The 22462-nt window shown below is 41.1% G+C and overlaps 9 protein-coding genes across 9 annotated transcripts; 5 read left to right on the forward strand and 4 right to left on the reverse strand.

Moving 5' to 3' along the window:
- Window positions 1–243: 243 nt before the first annotated feature.
- Window positions 244–1084, reverse strand: I206_101001 (uncharacterized protein; the record flags this gene model as incomplete). Its single annotated transcript, XM_019152105.1, has 2 exons — window positions 244–780; window positions 896–1084. 2 exons carry the CDS (start codon window positions 1082–1084, stop codon window positions 244–246), a joined length of 726 nt encoding a protein of 241 aa, XP_019014243.1.
- A 712-nt stretch (window positions 1085–1796) lies between these two features.
- Window positions 1797–2331, reverse strand: I206_101002 (uncharacterized protein; the record flags this gene model as incomplete). Its single annotated transcript, XM_019152104.1, has 2 exons — window positions 1797–2102; window positions 2176–2331. The coding sequence occupies 2 exons, from the start codon at window positions 2329–2331 to the stop codon at window positions 1797–1799; spliced, it is 462 nt and encodes a 153-aa protein (XP_019014242.1).
- Window positions 2332–5431: 3100 nt separating this feature from the next.
- I206_101003 (uncharacterized protein) lies at window positions 5432–9367 on the forward strand (the record flags this gene model as incomplete). Its single annotated transcript, XM_019152103.1, has 3 exons — window positions 5432–6515; window positions 6569–6743; window positions 6796–9367. 3 exons carry the CDS (start codon window positions 5432–5434, stop codon window positions 9365–9367), a joined length of 3831 nt encoding a protein of 1276 aa, XP_019014241.1.
- A 769-nt stretch (window positions 9368–10136) lies between these two features.
- I206_101004 (uncharacterized protein) lies at window positions 10137–13256 on the forward strand (the record flags this gene model as incomplete). The annotated part of the gene is made up of 11 exons (XM_070202315.1): window positions 10137–10250; window positions 10331–10435; window positions 10507–10623; window positions 10730–10947; window positions 11021–11122; window positions 11184–11338; window positions 11397–12269; window positions 12337–12487; window positions 12551–12815; window positions 12881–13065; window positions 13124–13256. 11 exons carry the CDS (start codon window positions 10137–10139, stop codon window positions 13254–13256), a joined length of 2418 nt encoding a protein of 805 aa, XP_070058416.1.
- Window positions 13257–13740: 484 nt separating this feature from the next.
- On the forward strand, window positions 13741–14724 carry I206_101005 (uncharacterized protein; the record flags this gene model as incomplete). The annotated part of the gene is made up of 1 exon (XM_019152101.1): window positions 13741–14724. The coding sequence occupies one exon, from the start codon at window positions 13741–13743 to the stop codon at window positions 14722–14724; it is 984 nt and encodes a 327-aa protein (XP_019014239.1).
- Window positions 14725–14972: 248 nt separating this feature from the next.
- I206_101006 (uncharacterized protein) lies at window positions 14973–15312 on the reverse strand (the record flags this gene model as incomplete). Its single annotated transcript, XM_019152100.1, has 2 exons — window positions 14973–15147; window positions 15230–15312. The coding sequence occupies 2 exons, from the start codon at window positions 15310–15312 to the stop codon at window positions 14973–14975; spliced, it is 258 nt and encodes an 85-aa protein (XP_019014238.1).
- A 587-nt stretch (window positions 15313–15899) lies between these two features.
- I206_101007 (uncharacterized protein) lies at window positions 15900–18331 on the reverse strand (the record flags this gene model as incomplete). Its single annotated transcript, XM_019152099.1, has 4 exons — window positions 15900–17308; window positions 17385–17598; window positions 17678–18058; window positions 18113–18331. The coding sequence occupies 4 exons, from the start codon at window positions 18329–18331 to the stop codon at window positions 15900–15902; spliced, it is 2223 nt and encodes a 740-aa protein (XP_019014237.1).
- A 450-nt stretch (window positions 18332–18781) lies between these two features.
- On the forward strand, window positions 18782–20661 carry I206_101008 (uncharacterized protein; the record flags this gene model as incomplete). Its single annotated transcript, XM_019152098.2, has 10 exons — window positions 18782–18869; window positions 18930–18973; window positions 19041–19116; window positions 19187–19312; window positions 19378–19466; window positions 19532–19686; window positions 19799–20078; window positions 20185–20295; window positions 20368–20458; window positions 20606–20661. 10 exons carry the CDS (start codon window positions 18782–18784, stop codon window positions 20659–20661), a joined length of 1116 nt encoding a protein of 371 aa, XP_019014236.2.
- A 477-nt stretch (window positions 20662–21138) lies between these two features.
- Window positions 21139–22201, forward strand: I206_101009 (uncharacterized protein; the record flags this gene model as incomplete). Its single annotated transcript, XM_019152097.1, has 4 exons — window positions 21139–21153; window positions 21465–21873; window positions 21991–22100; window positions 22193–22201. 4 exons carry the CDS (start codon window positions 21139–21141, stop codon window positions 22199–22201), a joined length of 543 nt encoding a protein of 180 aa, XP_019014235.1.
- Window positions 22202–22462: the final 261 nt, after the last annotated feature.

Raw genomic sequence — 22462 nt, forward strand, 5'->3', positions numbered from 1 at the left:
TTTTTTTTGGTTTTTTGTTTCTGGTTTGTTTATTCCCCATAATTCTGATATAATTCGTTCTCTTACTTTACACCTATGTTACAAATCGTTCGAGAGATTGATCATCGAAAAGTGTATTACATGTTACCGCCATTATTATACTTCATCTTCTACATGACACATTCAAAATTGAATGTTATTAGTCTCACTTAGGAATGTTCGCAGCCATCGATAAGAGTTATGTGCGCCTGACCAGAAAGCTCTTCATTGTGAAGGAGCTTCAGGAACGGCACCGATTGATGGCGTGATTGCATCCGCCTGTGGAGGACCACACGAGGGCAATCTGGAAGGGGGAGTGGGAGGAGCGCTTGAAAGCTTCTCATCTTTCAGATTTCGCAAAACTGTTTGCACTTCATCCGAAGTAGGGGCCCTATGAGGTTCAGTTTGCCAATCATCACCGAGAGGTGTCCACAGCTCAGTCTTTTGAACGGGGAATTTTCGCTCGAGGATCTCATGAAACTCGTTAAGCGTATCAAGGGGGAATACACTCATGGGTATTGGCCAAAAATTACCATCTTGGTCTTTTTCAACCATAGAACGCTGCGTAGGAATATGGTAAACCTCCCGATAATCGTCTTCATCGTCGAGCCTTGAGATCCATCCCTTGACACTGCCCAGCCAGTCTGCAGGGTGAGAAGGAGCTGCGCTTACTTGACTGTCAGGAGTGCTGGCTGAGTGAGTCGATGGCACAGTATCTTGAGCTGGCTTCCTGGGATCTTGTAAATTGTTGTAGGAAGTTGCCTGATCATAAGGTCATTAGCGGCAATCTCACTAAAAGTAAAGATGTGAAAGTGTTATATATCTAAAATTGACCGCAGATGGTCTTCAACAGATAAGCTGGGTTCACAGTACTCACGTGTGAGTCTGAAGGTTTAATGTCTTCCAACGCATTTCTCAGATCCGCACCGTTGAAATTTTGATCGGAAGAGGCTGTAGACCCCCTACGAGAAGTGTTTGCAGTATCTTGATGAGCCGTTTCATTGGGCGAGTCCACAGAAATCTCTGTTTCGGAGACAACGGTTGGATGTTCGATAGTATGAGTCATGACTGGTTGAGATTTTTGAATGTCTGCGATGAATGATGCAATAAGTTTGTTGAGATGTGAATGAGGAATGAGATTGTTGAGGAAGAAGATTCCAAATATTGAAGCTGATCGAAGCAGCTTATATACACCAAAAAAAGGGATGAAAAAAGTATGAAATAGCAAAATTGCTCCACATCATCGTCATAGCCCTTGGGTTCGAGCGAACCATAAGAAGCATCTACATTCTCTTCGAGTCTAGGCTCTGCCAAGAAATCAACAAGGAGAACCTGAACAAAGGGGAAATCTTACTCCTCGTCATGAGAAGGTGATCCTCGTAATACTCGTAATGGAGCGCGATAACGAGGTCATACCATGAAAGGATGTCCCACCATGATGACAGTGAACCTTTTGATTCTCTCTTTCTACGTCAGAGAATCCCTTATGGTCTAGACCTGGGAAGTCTCTACAGAGAAGTTGTTTGAGATTTGTCTGATTCATCTCATGACGCATTACCTCGGCTGAATTGCCAATTGGAATCATTCGAATGTTGACATTTTAGGAATGACTTACGATGCGTCATCATGCAAAACGGTTCAGGAAGTACACAGGGTATGTTCATTGCGCACTGTACAGTACAAATTTCTGAAGTTTGATAATACGCAAAGCCAACAGTGCAATCCATGCGTCATTACCATCGTGAGTTACAAGTCTGCTCGTCTACAAAAGCGATGAATTACCACTTTTTTTCAATGCTGAACGAGGTCGGATAAGCCTCCCACGTGTCTCTCTTGGATGGGTCTGGAGCCACCTTAGTCCTTCGCCAGATTGTGCTTTGAGGGCCATCATGAGCAACTAAGTGTGGTGTCCCCTGGAAATCTCCAGGCTCATGGAGTCGAGTGGCGATTTGATAAGACTCCTTGGAGACTTTAAGTCCCAAATCAGGGATGCCGTCTAGAAGGCATACTTCCTCCGTCTGGAATGTAGGCTCCAATTTTGTAAGGGTAGCGTTGAAGCCAAAGGAAGAAGGTTTCTCTGTGATCTATAGCATAAGAGCCGCAGTTAAGCATCATCGTAGCGTTGGGATATTGAGGCTGATCCAAGACATTACTCACCTTACTGACGTTTGAGATCTCAGCTGACTGGCCACCCTCTTCTGCTGATCTTTGGTCGGTGCTTTGTTCCATTTGGGTGCCAGTATCACTAGGCGGCACGTCAATTCGCCCCACATACAAGTGATCGCCGTCGGTTCTTTGCCTTTTGATAGTCATTGAATACAAGATTGTTTCGAAGATGGACGTATAGTGCGTATTGTTGAATGGGAGTGTAATGGGTCGCAAAAGATTTGATGATCGTTACTTAGACGTGATTCTATACTGATCAGATCGATGGATAAATAGCGAGGCATGGTTGCAACGAAGAAAGGTGACACAGCTCAGTAGGTATAAGCCTTCTGACTCGAGTTTACTTGCTCCGGCTTCATCGGGGTTGAGTATGAAAGGACGCATGTCCTTCTTGAAATATATGTAATCTCCATTGTATTCTAACGAGGTCTTCCATGGAGAAGGTATGTCGTCATGCGGAAGATTTGTAAGCCTTGTAAGGTGACGTGCATCACTTCTGGTCGGTCAACTCAGACATGATTTCAGTTGTGCTTGATCAAGTACATATGCCAAGGTTTAGCAAAATGGATAGGATCACATAATCTACCTCTCTGAGTATTAGAGAAATTACATAAACATTGTGCTGTATACAGCTATGAGTTATAGATGTTAAGTCTAATGTCACTATTTCACTGCAAATGGGGAAGATGACGGTAGATTGATCGAGTTTCGGGATCTCAAGAGGGCCTCGTGATTGTTCTTTGACATCAAGAAACAACACTCGGTTTGAAGACTCGGTTAGAAGGCGAAAATCGATCTCAAGAAGACCATTCGATGGAAAGTCTAGGCTTCAGAAGACTTCCCACAATTCTGAGAAGGCATAGAAGCCTTCGATAAGTGAAGCCTTTCAGTAATGATGACGACCATTGACAACCTCGGACGTGTACTGAATTCTGCGATGATCCGTCCGCACTGCTTTTAGTCCTTCTCAGGATGCCTTCTCACAATAAAAGAGGATTGGAACTATCTCGCACCATCACTCGAGTCGGACTATCGTTGCTGAGAACGTCTATAAGCATGACAGCAGCAGCCTCTGTGAACTTTGTTATGTCTGAAGCTTGCAGCATATGACTTTGGATCATGGGCAATACTCTCAAAGTCGGGATGAGCTTCGCTTAGCATCCCGAATAATATGCCACGTTTGAACTGCAACGTGGCTGTATCCGTTTTAACGCGGAATAAATCTAATTCAAAAATAATCTGATACACAGCACCACATCACATGGTGAATCTAAGATCTAGCCCATACGAGTTCAGTGCTTGGCCTTTTGCTTCGTGTGGTCTTTCTAATCAGGTCTTCGTCTTAGCAGAGATGAACATCGAGAAGCCACTGAGTCATCTCTTTCCTATTTTAACGATGTATGACTGAAGTCAGAATGCATCAAACGAAATATATCACCGCTTCGTCGGTTATGTAAGCGATCTACATAAGACTGATTTTCGGAATTGCCATCCTGAAATAGTCGGCCGATATGGTATTCCAAAACTCTGAATGCCAGAACTCTCCGTGTCAAACAAGCAAAAAGGAAGAACATCACTCTTTTGCACCGCATGATACTATATGCATATGCACACGTCAACTGCCAGCTGCGCAGGCCGTCACCGTCTGGCTATAATTGTATGGTTGGGCAAAATCTTTTGACGTGCTCAACATGATACAGTGGGGGAGATAAGGGGTGATGCATGATATATGATGTGATGTGTTGGGACAAAATAGATCATGTGCTCTTAACTTCAGAATCAACGGATCTATTTGACCTGGCGGATTTACTCTTTACCGGTTTAAAGATAGATGTGACCTCGCGGTTCTCCAAGGAAACAAGCCATATGGTGACTGGATAATTTGAAAAGGTATCGCGGCAAACGAACTGGATTATTGAACCTGAAATAGGCGTATTTTCCGTAATAGGTAAGGCAGGTAAGGCATTTTTGCGGTACTTGGCACCTTGACCGGTCAATTTAGAGTCTCCCCACAAATTACAAACAGTAGCACAAGGAGTAACATCTGTAATAGTCTAATCTCCATGTGGCGCACGAAATCAGGGATACAATCGGCTGCTAGTTTTCAACGTCGACTCGACTAAGCTGAACTTGATTTAGCATCTATCTATTTACTGCGGCTTCAAATTCTTCTATCCTTTGTTACATCCTATCTTGCATCACCTGTTTGTACCTCGTCATCCTCCTTCTTCTCTCCATACTTGTGCTTACTTGCGATACATATACATATACAACATACACTTCCACTGAGTACCGTTCTCGAACAAATTCAAGCATTTCTTCCACCCTTTCTAGACTATTCCGGCGGAGTTCACCATCAACAAGACCACCATTAAGATTAACTTTGAACGACATATACACATCACACCCTCCTTTTAAACAACAAGACAGATAACGCTACGGATCTGCTAGGAGCTCCGGTGATACATCGATACTATCCGTGTATTGCGGGTCGTTAGGGTAATAAGGGACAACATACGCTCGGATCCGACCCCTCATCAAATGAACTTAGATTGCTATTGTCGGCCTATTTTGTAGGGTATAGAAGACTCGGATCAACATCAGGAGAGAAATACAATAGCTTTCACCTTTTCGATCTGTGACACCTCAGACTAGCTTATGGAGAAACCCTTTGAATTAACTCACCCCATCTTCACATCAATAATCTTCTCAGCGAGATTTAGTGCACTGTGTGGAGGATAGTGCAGGGAGACACAAGTCGATCTTGTGATACCCATCATCTTCTCTTCCTATCTCTACCATTACGCCTTCAATTCCCCCACTTCCTTGCTGTACGACGACGACAAAGGACCATCGTTGACTTAGAGATTGGTTGACTCCACTACATCTAATCCTGCGACAAAACACAAACTCCACACTATCAAAGGAAGGTAGACTTGACTGAAAAGTAATATACCTAAGAATAGTCTGGTGTGCTGGAACTGCTGGTGTCTTGTGTGAGTACGATTCGGCTTCTCTTCCCATCTCATCGCGCAGCAAAAGCTCCATATATCTCCAGCGTTCAAAAGTCAAGTTTTATCTCATTTTTTAACGAATGTTTATCTGTAGTTCCTTCCCATCCTCATTCTCCTGGGAAATAATACGCAGCTCGAAGCCCTTCCAATCTATCCTTTCGTACATTCAGTAAATCTCACCTTCATCCCACTTACAAGAGGACCGAGCAGTCAAAAGCGGTATACATGGCACGATGAACGGATCACCTTCACTCGCCTCACCTATTCCCACCCTTCCGAACCAATCCCCTTCGCCTTCACCGCGACGAGGTGCCGGAGCTGTAGCTGGTCCTTCCTCACCTCGACTACCTCGTGTGTCTATGGGACCCAGACTACCCAGTATATCAGCATCTCAGCCATTCGACTTTGACAGGACCGAGTCTCCGCCCTTGCCCGGAACCTCAGCAAGGACAAGCATAGTCATGGGCTTCTCACCCGCTTCGTCTCACCAAACATTGACAGCTGTTCCTGAAGCATCTTCGTCTACTTCACCTCGAAATCCGGTCTTGACACTGAATACCTCCAACAGGAGACTCTCTTCACTTTCCCCTCAATTGACTACTCCGGTGGAACAGGTATTTCAATGGACAGAAGGATCACCTAGACCACTTGCAACTTCTCCAAGGGGATTAGCTAGCGAATTTCCACCTAGATCCAGGCGCAATTCAGCTGCGATTGTATCGATCAGTCTCAGTTCTAGATCTAGATCTCGTACGCCTAGGGGAAGTGCAGCCGTCTTGCCAGGTCAACAGGGGAATAGTGGTACAGGTACACCTAACAAGGGATCATCTTCAGCTACCCCGAAAGGGGATGGTCAAGTGGTACAAATGGGAGATTCTTGGATCAGCGGTCAAGATCAAGAAGAGCTAGACGATTGGCAACCTGCTGGGGGAATGTTACTAGATGGCGATGAAACTGCTGTAGTCGGTGATGAGGATGGAGATGAATTTGACGATGATGCTAAAGGAAGATCTTGGACTGGTTATTCAGACGAAGATGGATCGGATTCACCTCATGTCGAAGAACCTTTCAAACCTGGTATGCTTATTGGTGAAGGAATGCAATTTCAAGGTGAAGTCATTGTACCTGCTGTAGGAAGAATGGGAACGGATGATGTTGGATTACCTCTCAGAAGAGGTGGAAGTGAAGCTACAAAGAACACCAGAACCGATGGGAAGACTGAAAAGAAAAGATATGAAGTCGTTAGGAAATTGGGTACAGGAAGTTATGCAGTTGTCTACCTTGTCAGAGAAAAGGGCGGCAGACATAGGGAGTTTGGTGAGTGTACTTGTAGCATACTGTGCGTTCGTTGCTGACCGGCAGTTTCACAGCTCTCAAATGTCTCAGTAAGCAGGATCTCGAGGAGGAACAGCTTGAAACTCAACTTTTCGAAGCCCATATTCACCTTTCTCTGCCTATTCATCAAAACATCGTTACTCTTCACCAAACTCTTCAGACTAGAAAATGGCTCTTCCTGATGCTTGAACTTTGCCCAGGCGAAGACCTGTAAGTTTGTCATATCTCATCGAACGGAGTGTCCCATACTGATGTCTAGCAGGTTCTACTGGTTGGAGAAGTCTCGAGACGCATCTCCACATGCGCAACCCGTTCCTTTGCCCGGAGATCGAAATGGCGGCGTCATGTCATCCTCCAAACTGTCGTCATCCTCCATCCCGTTCTCTTCCTCCCAGATGTTCTCGAATTTCAACGGCATGTCTTCGTCTTTCACAAATTCCCCCGGAAACGCTTTCTCCCAATTTAGCGGATCACCAGCTTCACTTCTCTTCGCTCATCATAATGGTCATTCCCATTCGAGTCATTTTACTCCATCGCAGACTCCACCCACTCCTAGTCTGCTTTCCGCATTCTCAGCAAATACATTGCTCAGCTCAAGACGTCTACGTTTGATCGCTTCGATGTTCAGTCAGATGTGCGAAGCCGTGTCAATTTGTCATGATGCAGGCGTTAGTCACAGGGACATCAAGCCGGAGAATTTCATTTGTTGTGATTCAATAGAACTTGAAGCTGCTACAGAAGGGGACTATGGCGAAGATGAGGAAGATGGAAAACCAGTCAACTTTGGTCCTCAGGCCAAACGAAAGGTTGTTGTCAAATTAACAGATTTCGGGTTAGCGACGACCGAGGAAGAAAGCGGAGATGTGGAATGCGGAAGTAAGCCTTACATGTCTTACGAATGCCGAAACAACCTTGGACCCACATACTTCCCTGCACCTGCGGATGTCTGGTCGTTAGGCATTGTCTTGATCAACATGCTTTTCCATCGAAATCCCTGGAAAGACCCCACACCTGGAGATCCGAATTTCGACAATTTCCTGATGGATCCTATCGGGTTCCTGCTTACCAAATTTACTGGTATCGGTGGAGAAGTAGCATCTTACCTTGCCGACCATGTCTTATGTATCGACGTTGACGCTAGAATATCTGCCAGAGCTTTCGGTCAATGGATCAAGAACCTTCCAGAGATGATCGCTGGAAGGAAAGCTGTTCAATCATTAAGAATTTCCAGGTTGGAGACTCAGAAAACTCCTACCGACAAAGGCCTTTTCGTCAAATCACCCGTCGTGACTACTCAAGAAGCTACTAGGAAATACTCTGCCTCTGCACTCACTTCTTCCGCACCTACGTTGTCGAACTTACCTCCTCCCTCTCAATTATCTCAGATTGAGGATCATCATTATAAGATCGTGGAAGAGGAGAATGAAGACACGTCACCGACTACGCCACCACTTGACCATGATCAAGACGAACTCGTCTCAGCCACAACGGTAGATGAACAGCTTACACCAGTTGATACAAGCGAATATGCCTCCCCAGAGAACGAGGCAATCGACAACGACTCGGAGATCTATGTCAATGAATCTGTGGCGGATGGCTCGGAAAGGGCTGATGCGAATTCGAGATCTCTGTCGACTAATAAGAGACGGAAAAGAGGAGTTAGAAAGGGCAAAGCTGCTAAAGCTGCTGCCCTTGCTGCAGCGGGAGCGGAACAACCTTCGCAGGAAGAGAGAGATGCTTTGTTAGCTGAATTGACAGCTGCCTCTCAATCACTTGCTAGGGAAGTGAGCAAATTTTCCAAGGACGGAGATAGTTCAACTCCCGATCTATCAAGAATGGAAGATTTCCCGCCTTTAGGGGCAACCCCAGCTCAAATAGCCGAGGCCAAGAAATCGAAATGGAAAGACATGATGAAATTCAGCGGCAATCAGAACACAGAATTGGCTGCTCTGGCCAGAAGAGTTGCTGAACGAGATGGTTCACTCAATCTGTCTGCTCCTGCTAAACTCCAACACAATAAGTACAACTCTCCTATGACATCAGCAACGAAACATGCCTTGCGACAGACTACGACAGTCTCCACTACTTCTGCTTTCAGCACTACGAGCGCCTTGAGCAGTTTTGGTGGCGTTAGTAGTGCGACTTCGTCGGCTGATGATGAAGATTGGAGAAAACCCAGAACTGTAAAACCTCAAGCCATCCTTGAAGATCAAAGTGAAACTAGAGGTCGAGATAAGACTGTCACTCATGCTGGTAGAAGAGGTGAAGATCAATCTAGAGCGAGAAAGGCAGCTTTAGCAGCAGCTGCCATAACAGGTGGATTTAGCGAGATGGGTAATTTCGGAAAGCCCTCTGCTCTGTCTCTATCTCAACCTATTGCGGCTCCAGCTCGACCTCAAGATCCAAGGCCTCAAGCTGCTTATCAAGGTAATCCTATCAAGCATTCAATCTCTGCCAACGCAGTCCCAACCAATTACACGATCCGAAATTCTGCACCCATTGGACAATCACCAATCACAAATCAAGGTAAAGCACCTTACAAATCTGGTTTATCACATACTCACGCAATCTCCATGGATGGCTCTTCACCTAATACAATTCTTGATAATTCTTCCTTCACCACAGACAATTCTACGCGAAATGCGTACGCTCGACCTGTTTTATCTTCAAAAGAGAGTTCATCGACTATCACTTCTCCCTCGTTAATTACTGCCGCTTCTAACAATGTTACCAGCCCGACATCAGGAGCAGGACCAAATAAACCTAAATTGAAAGGTCAAATACATACTCTCGCTAAGATGTTAAGTGGACTCAAAACTAAAGGAAAGGATTAAACGGAAATGAAACAAAGGACGTTTCATTCGAATTAAGTAAATCGAACATTAAACAAAGTCATATAAATCTAAATCTCTATCCCATCTCATCCTATAGCATAAATACAATAACCAATTTACAATACACAAATCATCACCGAATCAAATTCATACACCTTTACAATGGTGTTGTACTGCTTTTCAATATGTATTGAAGGTGAAATGAAAATAACTTCTTGCATGCATGTATCATTATGTAATAAGCTATAAATTATACTTTCTCATATATTCAACAAGGGACCATACTGAAAGGATTTTTGCATGCATGAAGGTTCAAAATATAAGATGGTCTTGAATGCAATAAGACATAATTGAAGATGGTGCCACATATTATTGAAATGAGGATAATCCCGCTTAACTCTGTTATGTTTTGACGCGAGTGATTTCTATGTCAACAAAGCGCAAGTTGATTACTACCATCTTGATCTTAATCATTCAACTCTGCTTATTTTGTTCAATTTGAACATTAATTTCCATTGATCATTCAAACACTTACTATAGTCACTCACTATATATCTACCTTGTATTTCATCAGTACATTCAGCTTGATTTGAATCAATTGGATTCCTTAGGATATCAACAGATAAATAAGACAATTCAAGAAAATCAAAATATCAGCTTAATCAGTCAACGTAAGCTCTCGCGAAAGAGATCAGGAAAGAATCGGAGTTGGAATTTTTTATTAGAATTATCAAGATTATCATAGGACAGTCAAAAAAGCGTCATTAACATGACAGGTACACCTGTAAAAAAGAAAGAAAAAGAAGTACCTCCTTCACCTCCTTTAGTAATCAAAGATTCGGGAAAGGGAGTACAATATGATAGAGTCGGATTCCTAGGAGAAGTAAGTGTACGATCTATCGACCATCTCGGAGAAGATGGCGAGATTTCAGAATAACAGTAATAATTTTCGTTCGATTATAGGGAGGTTTCGCAAGGGTGTATGAGATTCAAGATTATAGAAATCGAAGAAAAGCTATAAAGGTAATTAATAGGAAATCTATTCAAACGAAAAAGAATAAGACCAAAGTAAGTCAATCTTAATTCAAGTGTTCTTTGTGATTAAGTGCAAATATACTAATCAACCGAAATAACCTTAGTTATGGGCAGAAATTAAACTTCATCAGATGTTACAGCATCCTCATATAGTTCGATTTGAAGAATGTTTTGAAGATCACGAGAATGTGTATATGATTTTGGAATTATGTGAGAATGGAGTAAGTCGCTATTTCATTACAGGCATTACAGATAAGGAGTGTGTGGAAACATCAATACACAGAATCTCGAAAGCTTCGGGAGCTATATTGACGCTTAGAATTATAGAGCATGATGGACCTCCTCCGACGTCGGAAACGATATACCGAACCGGAAGCTAGATATTACCTTGTTCAACTAATTGCAGCTTGTCAATATATGCATCAGATGAATGTAATTCATCGTGATTTGAAATTGGGTAATTTGTTTTTAGATGCGGATATGAATTTGAAAGTTGGGGATTTTGGATTGGCTGCTTTGATAGAAAATCCGGGAGATAGGAAGAAGTGAGTCCAATCGCAAAGTGCAATTGGTAGAATTTGGGGATACCATGCAGCAATACTCATTGAATACCGATAGGACAATCTGCGGGACACCAAATTACATTGCACCCGAAGTACTGTTTGATCAAGACAACGGCCATTCTTTCGAGGTGGACGTTTGGTCCATAGGGGTGATCATGTAAGTATAGCGGTACTAGAGCAATTAACCATGTCGAGCAACAGTTGATGGTCAATGACAGGTACACCCTCCTCATTGGTAAACCACCATTTCAGACCAAGGATGTCAAGACTATCTACAAGCGAATCAGAGAGAACAGATACGAGTTTCCAGCGGACAAAGAGATATCTGATGCTGCCCAAAGTCTGATATCATCCATCCTGAACCCAAAGCCAGGTAAGCTATTTTTTATGACATCTTCGAATCATCAGCTTACTCATGTTCCAAAACATAGATGAACGACCTCCACTTGAAAAAATCTTATCCCACCGCTGGTTCTTAGATGGTCCTTTCCCTGCTTATATCCCTGCATCAGCCAATGATTTCGCACCAGATTACCGACATCTTTCTGCCTCCCAGTCACGACGAAATTTCCAAGCGATGTGCCAAAAATCCAAGATCGGAGTGGTACCTTCTCTCGCACCGGAAGTCATCGCTCGACCTCGTCAACCACTCGGACCAAGTATCCTACAACAAGAGAGGGATTTCAAGAATGCAGTACAACCCGACAGTCCCATATCTGCTCTCATCACATCAGCTCGTCAACCGCTTGTCCAAGCTTCTGCACCAATCAAAGAACCTTCATTATTACGAAAATTATCTGCGGCTGGAGCTGCATCAACTCTTAGTCCCGCAAGACGATCGGCATTGGGTAAAGAAAATCATGGAGGAGCTGTAGCTGGACCGGGACCATCGTCTGCGCGAAGGTCTATTCCTATGGAGATAGTAGGCGAGGAGGAAGAGGAGGAAGTAGTTGAGCAACAAAAGGAAAGAGGTTACGATCACGCGGTCAGAGAAAGGGGTTTGGCAAATCAGAAAGCTAGAATCGTGTCTGAAATGGCGGGGGAGAAGCGACATCACCAACATCACGATCACCAACACATCCAACAACGACAGCCTTCCGCATCACCGCGGAAGATGAACCCCCTTGCTACTGCAACTACGTTACCCAGGGCCCCGGCGCCAGCGCCCACGTTGGCATCATCAAGCAAAAGTACAGGATATACGAAGACGAAAGACTATAAATCTAGTCTATTCGATGTAATCGGCCAAAATTTGTCGAATGGTTTGACGTTGGCGCAAAGTGACAAAGGTTTCCGGACACCGCGTGAGTTCTCAGTTCCCCTGAAGTTTAGAACCTGTATTTCATACAGCTAATTGATGTATTCATCCAGATATACCTGCGACTCCTCAATCACCAAGCGTATTTGTTGTGTCTTGGCTGGACTACTGTACGAAGTACGGGATGGGTTTTGCCATGACAGATGGCACTGTTAGTGTACATTTCAACGATTCTACTTCGCTTGTACTTGCACCTGGTAAACAGTAAGTCAATCCTCCATGACGGGTTGGACCGAAAGTAGTGGAGGCTCACAGGTTTGATTCTAGATACTTTGACGATATCCGTCCTACAACCACAGATGACCTTTCTCACCATACACGACGTTCTCAAGGCATAGAAAACTACCCCTCGGATCTGAAGAACAAAGTATATTTACTAAAGCATTTCGAAAGTTACATGCTCGATAAACTGTTCCTTGAACAACCGTATACCTACGATGACGTGAACTTGAAGACTGGCATGGTGTTCATTGTGAAGTACTTGAGAATGAAACATGTCATCCTGTTCAGATTGAGCAACGATGTACTCCAGGTAAGTCAGCTGGGAAGATAGGAGCGAAGTGCTTATTCCAAAGCTGATTACTGATGATCTCACAGTTCAACTTCTACGATCATACGAAACTGATCTTATCGCAAGATGGCTTGGTCGTCTCCGTTATCGATCGACATTCGGTATTACGTACGTGGAGTCTTGAAAGCTTGTTGCGACCTGTAGACGAGGAGGTTTCGCCGAAAGACAAGAAGAGAATAGAAGGTGTCGTGCATAAAGTACAATATGCTCGGTGAGTCGAACACTTCAACCTTTAGATGTGCTTTGGCTGATGGTCTATCATGTCACAGGGATGTACTAGCGAAGATCAAGTCACATGGCATAAGCAAGGCTTCTGGCCAACCTACAAACGGAGTTCCTGTTGCTGCAGGGACAAGGGGAGCGTTGGAGAGAGAACGTGAAATAATGAAGCCCATTCGATGATCGCCCTTCTGCACGGTTTTAAGCTGGTAATTATCGCTAAGCGGGATTACAGGATTTGTTACATACATTTACTTTACATTGGACATTATGATTAACATGTTGATATCTTCTTTCTCCTCTGGTCATGTCAGTATGTCATATACCCCTAATTTGTTGGAATTGTTTTCACGCCATTGTATTTTTCATGTTTTTGTGAATCAACATAACCCGAGGAGAACAAACGAGTTTATGCATCTCATGTCATGTACTTGTAGACTGTCAAACTGTTATAGCAGAAGATCTGTTCGTAGGCATTTCATCGATTAAACAAGGAAAGTGGAGGTTGATCGATTGATTCGCTTTGCCATGAGTTAGGATGAAATTTCGAAATGTCAATTGGTTGACAACTTGACTATATTCTGGTATTATCGATATCAATAATAATAGGTTTATTTACAATACAACCATCATAAAATCACAGTGAGACAGATGGAATGACAACATTATGTCAGATCAAATACCTATAATATTATTTAAAACTCCTTCTCCTTCTTATGAACTTGATTCATATACTAAAATATTATCAAAAACAAAATATAATTCAACTTTTATACCAATTTTGGAAGAAACATATCATATTAATGAATTAATTTCAATAATTGAAGAAGGATCAAATAAATGGGAAGGAGTAATTATAACTTCTAAAAGAGGTTCAGAAGGTTGGATAAAAGCTGTAAATGAAATTATTTTATCATCATCTAAATTTAAAAAAAATAAAGAAGAAATAAATTTAAAAAATGGTGATGATGATGGTGATTGGAATAAAATTCCATTATTTACAATTGGTTTATCAACTTTAAATAATTTTAAAGAATCTTTATTACCTAAAAGATTTTTACCTAATATAATAAATTTTGACAAAGAAGAAATACCAAATTCTGCAAATCAACTTTTACCTTTTATTTTAAATAAACCTTGTATAAATAAAATTGAATATAAACCTTATTTAATTATTAGAGGTAATAAATCAATTGAAATTTTACAAAATGAATTAAAATTAAATAAAAGAATTATAAAAGAAATTATAATTTATAAAATAAATTCAAGATTAGATATAAATGAAAATTTAAATTTATTTAAAAAAAATAATAATAATAATAATAATTATTATGAAAATAAAAATAAAAAATTTAAAAAAGGATGGTTATGTTTTTTTTCACCTTCTGGTGTTGAAATTGTTTTATCTCTTATTAAATTAAATCATAAAATAGATATACAAAATGAAATTGAAAAAGAAGAAGAAACAAATAATGATAATGAATTTTGGAATGAATGGAAAATATTCGTAATTGGAGAAACTACTAAGAAATATTTAGAAGAAGAAAAAGGAATAAAAGTAAATGCAATTGCGGATCAACCAACTCCTGAAGGATTGTTAAAAGCTATAAGAGAATTTGATGAACGTCACAATGAATCAAATGTAACGTGAAATGACAGATAAATGTACGATAAAATTCCTCTGTCAGAGGTCCATCTCCTAAATATGTGAGATGCTTTATACTCAGGGACAGATGAACTGCTATTCTCAAATTACTGATTCGTTTTTTTATTAATATAGGCAGGAAACCATTATGAATATCTCTTGCATCCAAGAATAGGGATTGCGAATACATAAGGTTATATCCTATAAAATCCTATAAAGGCTATTCAACTTATATAATTCGACTTTCAGATATCTTATTGATCTGAGACACGGCTTAAAGTTGCATCATCTGAACCAACCCTATGATCAAGATTGGAATCTTTTGATTGAGCATGAGTAGCACCTTGCGATACGATTTGTGAAAGATTATAATTGTTGTTGACATTGGGATTAGAAGAGGATTGTCCTCCTTGGCTTACGTTAGAATCACTATTTATATAATCATAATTATCGGTATTTGGGAATTTCTGAAAGTGAACAAATAAAAAGAAAAATCGAATTATGAACTCACGGAGGTATGGTAAAAACTTGTTCTTGTCCCGTAGGAGCCCCATGGTTATAGCTAGAGTCCTCTGAATCTCCAAGATTAGTCATACTGTTTAGACGAGTGAATTCAAATAGTTGTCAGTTGATTGTTGAATGATATGTTAGGTTTGAAATAATATGTATATCGATCAGATCAATTACTATAACTTTATAGCTTTTATAGTATACCACAAATTATAGCATTATCAATACCATTTGACATCCAATTTTCCCCACTTTACGGACTTACATTTCTCGTTCAAAGGAAGGATTATCGATTTGACTCGAAAATTCAAATCATTGACTTACACAAGAAGGCGACTCAATAAAATGAGGTTCCGACTTTGTAACGGAATTTTGCGAATGTATTTAAAAATCGAATCAATATTCGTGATCCCAATTACGTACGGCTGTCCTACACAACCTGAAACCCTTTCTTCAAGGTAGGAGTCGAGATTGACTGGCCAGAAGATATGTGTTATTTTCGATAGTCGGTGCATCAATTGTCAAAGATACAGATCATTCCGGAAAATACAACCTACAACATAACAAAGGTGCTACAACAAATCCGATAACACTACTAATACCCTTACAGTGAATTGCCAATTTTGAATTTTCCTTCTCCGCCATTTATTTCAACCGAAGGCCACTTTGACTCACAATCCCAACAACTCTCTACCCCACCCAAGCGATTCAAGTGGAGCAACAATTAATCTTGACCAGGTTCCCCTCAAAAGTAGAAATCCAATTAACATCCACCACCAATCTTTTTGTACATTACTTCGTTTCGTTAAAATATCATTCCCTCCCAAAGCAGTCGCTAATAATCCTTCAGAAGGTCCTATTCCATTTGATCGGGGTTGACCAAAATTCTTATTGTATTGCGAATTAGATATATTTATTATATAATTTAATCCAAGATATCGTTCTAAAGAATCTCGCCAACTTTGAAGACGTAGCATGAAAAGAAATAATAACGTTTTGATTAGATCTCTCTTCCTATTTCTCGAGAATTTTGGTCTTATTGACGATCGACCATTTCCACTTGGTGAAGGTACTCTAATTACAGGATAACCGAACCATGGATTATTATGATCGTAGCTATCGATAGCGTTTGCATGACCATTTGACGTTTCATGCGTTTTCATTGTTGGAGGCTCATTTATTGTCGCATCGCTTGATCCCTCGGTGGACACTCCTTTAGTGCTATCGCCCTCGTTCTTGTCGATTGATTCCGGTGGACTTAGGTTGGTCGGCACGGTCGACGTTTGGCCTAATCTACTTGATGTCGGAGCGTTTTCTCCCTTAAATTGTTGTAAGACTTTGGCATGATGTTGCTGTAGTCTATCTGAATATGTTCTGACGCTCTTCTCTCCTTCAAGATTTGTGACACCCGATAGCTTTAAGGGTGGCCTAGCACGCCGTTGAGATAACGGCAAACTCGAATTCTCAAACAAAGCGGGCTTCAAGGTTCTTCTAGGCGGAGATCCTTCTTTATGACCATGCTCATCGGGTTCAGGATCTGAATCCGAATCAGAATCTGATAGTAAGTCAAGATGAGCTAATCTTGAGGGGGATAGATAAAGGTGAAAATCCGATAAAGACTTTATACGTTGTATTGCTGAGCTATTTGTGGCTGTTGATGGTGTTCTACTTCCGCTACCGTTTCCGTTGATTCTAGGTCCGATTCCCCTTGTATCTCTCCGCCGCATTGAATCCGATGCAGGTAGGATAGATATATGATTAGTAGGTGTTGATTCTTCCAGGGTTGAGTTGACCGGCATATCATCTTCGTCCTCAGGAGAATCTAGCGGCGAGTTTGCTTGGCGAGACTTGGTCATTCTTAATCTACTCCCAAATCTCCATCCTCCGAGATTGACGGCTGAAGAATTCCGTCTGCTTCGAAAGGGGGTATTGGGAGCTGAGTGGTAGATCTCTGCGATTGAGGAGTATGAGGAGTTTCGGGAGGCAAGAAAGGGATGATCAGTTGATGAGTGATGTGAGTAGTAGGTGTATATCGGATTATGGGATGGTGAATATGTATATGAATGGTTTCCGCCATACGCTAATAGCGAGTATTCGGAGAGATCAGCACTATTTGGTTAGACAAAGAGGAAACTAAGTTCATCTTGTTCACTCACATTGAGGCAATTTATCGAGATCGAATACGGCTTCTAAGCTCGCTTTATCATCGAGGAAAGCGACTTTCTCCAAAGCTGATTTAGGTAGAACGCGTTTTATGATATTCCACATCGATCTATGCGTCCATCCTGCATTAACGACGTAAACAGATTCAATCATTCCTGGGAAATGATTGTGTCCGACCGATAGTAACGTCGGTAGTAGCTCTACCTCCTAATCACAGCCAATCGTTTCAGCGAGGTCATTCGGATACCATCGCAGCCGTATGTTTCGTTCATATAAGACGACCTACCATATTTCTATATCCCGCGCCATTGGCATCAACGACTACGCACATGCCTTCACCGCCACTACCCAAACGTTTGGTTTTACTCCAATGATCTTTCACCCAGTAATCCCTTAATGTCCTCCTAACCATCTCTAAAGCCCACCATGCATATGATTTGAGATCATCTAGCTTACCATCATTATCTCGATATACTTCTTTCACAGTCAAGATTGCTATCGGTCTACCTAAATGATCTGCATGATCCGGTAAAGGCAGAATGAAGAATAACGGCGATTCCGTATATGGTGGAAATGGTGGTATAGGTTGATGTAAAGAGAGGTTTATCCGCTGTTGAAGGGTACTCAGTAGGGCAGTTAGGGTTTTGTTCTCGTCAAATCGATTTCTCTGAGCGTTTTCAAAGTATCAGCTTGATACATGAAATGAACAAGTGAAGCTCACCCTTAAATGTCTAAATATACTATCTGAATCACTTATCCACTCCTCCATTCCACTCCACTCGTCCTCGTCCCATCCTTCTTGCGCTCTGAGCTCGTCAGCGTCATGTTGTAAATCATGCTGCACTCGTTGACTTAATGGCAAATACGCTTCGTATTCCGCTCGAGTATTCTGGAACCGCTGTAAAGCCGGAGGTTGAATCTGTGATTGTGACGTTGACATGATATTCGAATGTCACCAGGAATGTTTGACCAGACTATTAGCTGGAAAGGAATTTCATCATCCCAAATATGGTTCTGGAGGGGTACTTGATTGAAAGTATTTGGCTTGATAAGATGTACGATATACGAGTTTGTCTGATGACGTTTGACCTTTTTTTTGTTGCTTTGTGCTATATAGCCTATTTCGGTTCATCTTCCTTATCCTATAACCGGGCATCGTACTATTCGTACTATCTGTGTACAATGGCGGACATGACCGATCAAAGTATGATTCCGTAATCATATCACAATCTCCCGCAATATCATGTTCCACGTCCATCAAAACGCGTTATCATCAAAATATTGAATCTTGGGATTCTTCTACATGTACTCAGCTCTTGAATCATTCCAAAAAGCCACCGATCTCTCTTGTCTTGGTTTGACTCTAGTAATTTGGTGAATTGGCAATCCAATGCTTCCGTCAAGTCTGCTTGTTGTTCTGTCGTTGGTGTTACTATCGGGGTGCTTAGCTGCAGAGTCATTGTATAGCATCTTAGGAGGTGAGCTCTATCAGCTATCGAATACAAGCCAAGCAGCTGATTTTTGTTCCTAACCTGCAGTGAAAAAAGACGCAACCGATGCTGATCTGAAAAAAGCTTATAGAGTGGGTCAACAATATAGCTGGATGTAGGCTGTTGAACAATATAGCTGATTTAAGAGTATTCTTGCAGAAATTATCAAAAAAGCTACATCCAGATATAAACCCTGATGAAGGAGCTCATGAGAGGTTTATAGAAGTGTCCAAAGGTCAGCTTATTCTTTTCAGAGCGTTCAAGTCGTTCTTAGGGTAGCTGACATCTAATTGATGTATATTTAGCATATGAGGTCTTGTCTGATTCTGAGAAAAGAGGGATATATGATAGACATGGACAAAAGGGATTAGAACAACATGAAGCTCAGAAACAAGCTGGAAGTCAAGATCCATTCGCCAGATTCTTTGGAGGTCAGCTATTGCGTTCGAATGACTTCTTTTGTGTTTTACAGCTGATGGTATGATGTGGTTTTTAGGAGGCGCACCACAAGAGAATAGAGGACCTGGACTGATAACGAATTTGGAAGTTTCATTGGCTGATATGTATACCGGACGGACAGTGGAGGTGAGTTTCATCAGGATCTCCTCGCTTACGCTACTTTATGGTTTGATCTAATTCTTCTCTTTAAGTTCCAAATACCGCGTAAAATCATATGTACCCATTGTCATGGATCCGGCGCAGAATCAGATAGAGACATACATGAGTGTGATCGATGTGGCGGACGAGGTATGACAATACAACGGCATCAAGTGTTCCCTGGTATGGTCACCAATGTCCAAATGCAGTGAGTCTTATTATCTATTACAACAACTCAGCTGTATTCTCTTTCAGTGGGACCGGTTCCCATACTCCTTTGACACATACTTTCGTAGAAGTTTGTGCTAACAGCTTGTTAGATGTAATCACTGTCACGGAAAAGGGCAACGTATAACGAGACCATGTCACTTGTGTCATTCTGCCAAAGTAATAGACACACAACATACATTGGCAGTACACATACCGGCAGGAGCACCAGAGGGCTTCGAAGAGGTATTTAGTGGAGAAGCAGATGAGAGTACAGATTGGGAAGCTGGAGATGTTGTTGTAAGAGTACGAAGTCGGAAAGGAGAGAATGAAGGCGGTTGGGGAAGGAAAGAGGGCGGTGTTATAGGAAGGGTAGTTCTGGGAGTCGCTGAGGTGAGTGGCGCCGGCCCCTGCTTCTATGCAGAGGCGAACGCAGTCTGGACTCTTCACGACTTGGTGACCAGGTGGATAGCAGGAGCTAACGCACTTGCTGTGTTAGGCGTTACTCGGGTTCGAACGTAATTTGACGCATCTTGACGGAAGAACAATACCTATCGGTCGTAAAGGTACCACGCAGCCCGGAGAAGTGGAAGTCATTGAGGGTGAAGGTGTGAGTCAGCCGGTAATTGGACCTGACAAGTGGCATTAGTGTTGAAGGCTAACCAGACTATGTTATCATAAGATGCCCGCATACTCCGATATACCGCAGGGTGACATGTATATTGAGTATTCAGTGGTGATACCAACGGAAGTGACGAGCGGTACTCAAGAGAGTGAGTGCTGATTATTTGAATTGAGAATGGGATATTGACTGACGGAATTGCGCCTTCACCCCTTCATTCTTGACTCTCTATCGACTACAATGGAATCGCTCTCCCCGAATACTATCGGATTGATTCGTCTGGCTCCTCATACCGTAGAGCTCCGAGATATTTTCAATTATCATCCACCTTCATCCCATCATGACGAGCTATAAACAGTAGATACACATAGACTTAAATGCATTTCATACATCAGGAAGCATGCCCTATATAGGGATTCGACCGCTCGAAGGCAAGACTGTCAGACAAAGCCACATAACCTCTTATCGATAGAAATTACCGCAAATTGACCCCGCCGCCCCATGGGGGATGATAATCAAATCAGGAACGCCATTCGCGGGGTTTATCAATTCGAATCCGACCGAATCCGTTATGATGGGGGTGTTTGTCTTGTTCTTGGACCAGTTGATCTTGTGACTTTACTATCCCAATTCTATGGAGGGCCCTTAGATTGACTTGGTATTGCGTAGTTTGAGTATATGTATATATATGTCGTGCTGGATATGTCATTCTCAAATTCCTTCTTCCTTCTTTCTCTTTGCTGTACTCTTTAACATTGATCCATCATATATCCTATAAATTGAGGGTACTTTATTGTACTTTGTTGACGTAGATAAGAATAATTTGACAAGATGACTAGAACTGAGGTTAGTTCATACCGTATCGTTAGGTGAAAGCAAGCTGACGAGATACACTCTTTTGTCTGCTTTTCTCTTCTTTTACGTTGACTCGCTTGTATATCAATAACTCCACTCTCGCTTTCACGTTCCGCTTCTATCTCTGCATCGCTGTCTTACTTCTTACGCTTCGAATTGATTATCTTTTCATGTAAAATCATATCGCCATATAATTCTCTTTACTCATGATTTCAAACTACAATGTTCAATTGTATGGTCAACCTCATCATAAATTTATATACAATTTCTATTTTTTTAAATTTCTATAATGACTTAAATAGAGAGCTCAAGGTCCTGCTGCAATTTCAAAAGATAAACATTCTAGATCAGGATTAACTAAAACTGAATTATCACATAAAAATGGAGATGGTGGACATAATTGGGGATCAGATAGAACAAAACAACAAGATGAATTAATGGGAGAAAAAGATGCTTCAGATGAATTATTTAATTTAAATGAAAATATTAATATTAATGATAATAAAAGAAAAAATAGAAGAAAATCAAGTTTAAATTCAGATAATGATAATGAAAGTAATTTATCAAATTCACCTAATCAATCAATTGGATCAATTATTGAAAGACCAAATTTTATTAATGGTATTGGTGGAAATCAAAGAAGAATGAGTTCTTATAGTGAAGAAGAACAAAAAGAAGCTTTTAAATTTAGAAGTGGATGGAATAAAAATGGTTAGTTTTTCTCTCATCTAATATCAATCATTGTTTTTTTTTTTTTTCGGGAAATGAATGAAATAATCGTTTTCTCATAAAAGGATATTAACTAATATGTTTTATCAATTGAAATAGGAGTTGATTTAGCTCAAATTGCTAGAACTTCATATGGTATAGCTCAATCTCCTCCTAATAATACATACATGAGTACTAGTCCTACTCAAGTTAAATCGGGATTCAACTTTGTAAGTTTTTTTTTGATTCATTAAATGAAGCATCGTCTCGTTCTTGGAGCCCACGTATTGGTGCTAATTTGTATATCTTGTTTTATTAATAGCATAAATAGATCTTCAAGAAGCTCCTCTTCATGAATATAAGGTATTAGCCTAAATATACGATGAATTGATAAGAAAGGAAAGAAGAAATACATAAATCAAGAATGAACATATATAAAATTTGTATAAATATAGAAAAAAGAATAAAACTTTTTAAAATCATAAATGAAATTGAAACGGTCTTAAATTGAATGACAGTAGTATCAAAATGATGCATTGCTGCAGTGCTACAAAAAAATTATATTATTGATATCATTTTGCCTTAAATTCAA

Source organism: Kwoniella pini, chromosome 1 (genome assembly GCF_000512605.2).
Source record: "Kwoniella pini CBS 10737 chromosome 1, complete sequence".
In the NCBI taxonomy this organism is placed as follows: domain Eukaryota; kingdom Fungi; phylum Basidiomycota; class Tremellomycetes; order Tremellales; family Cryptococcaceae; genus Kwoniella; species Kwoniella pini.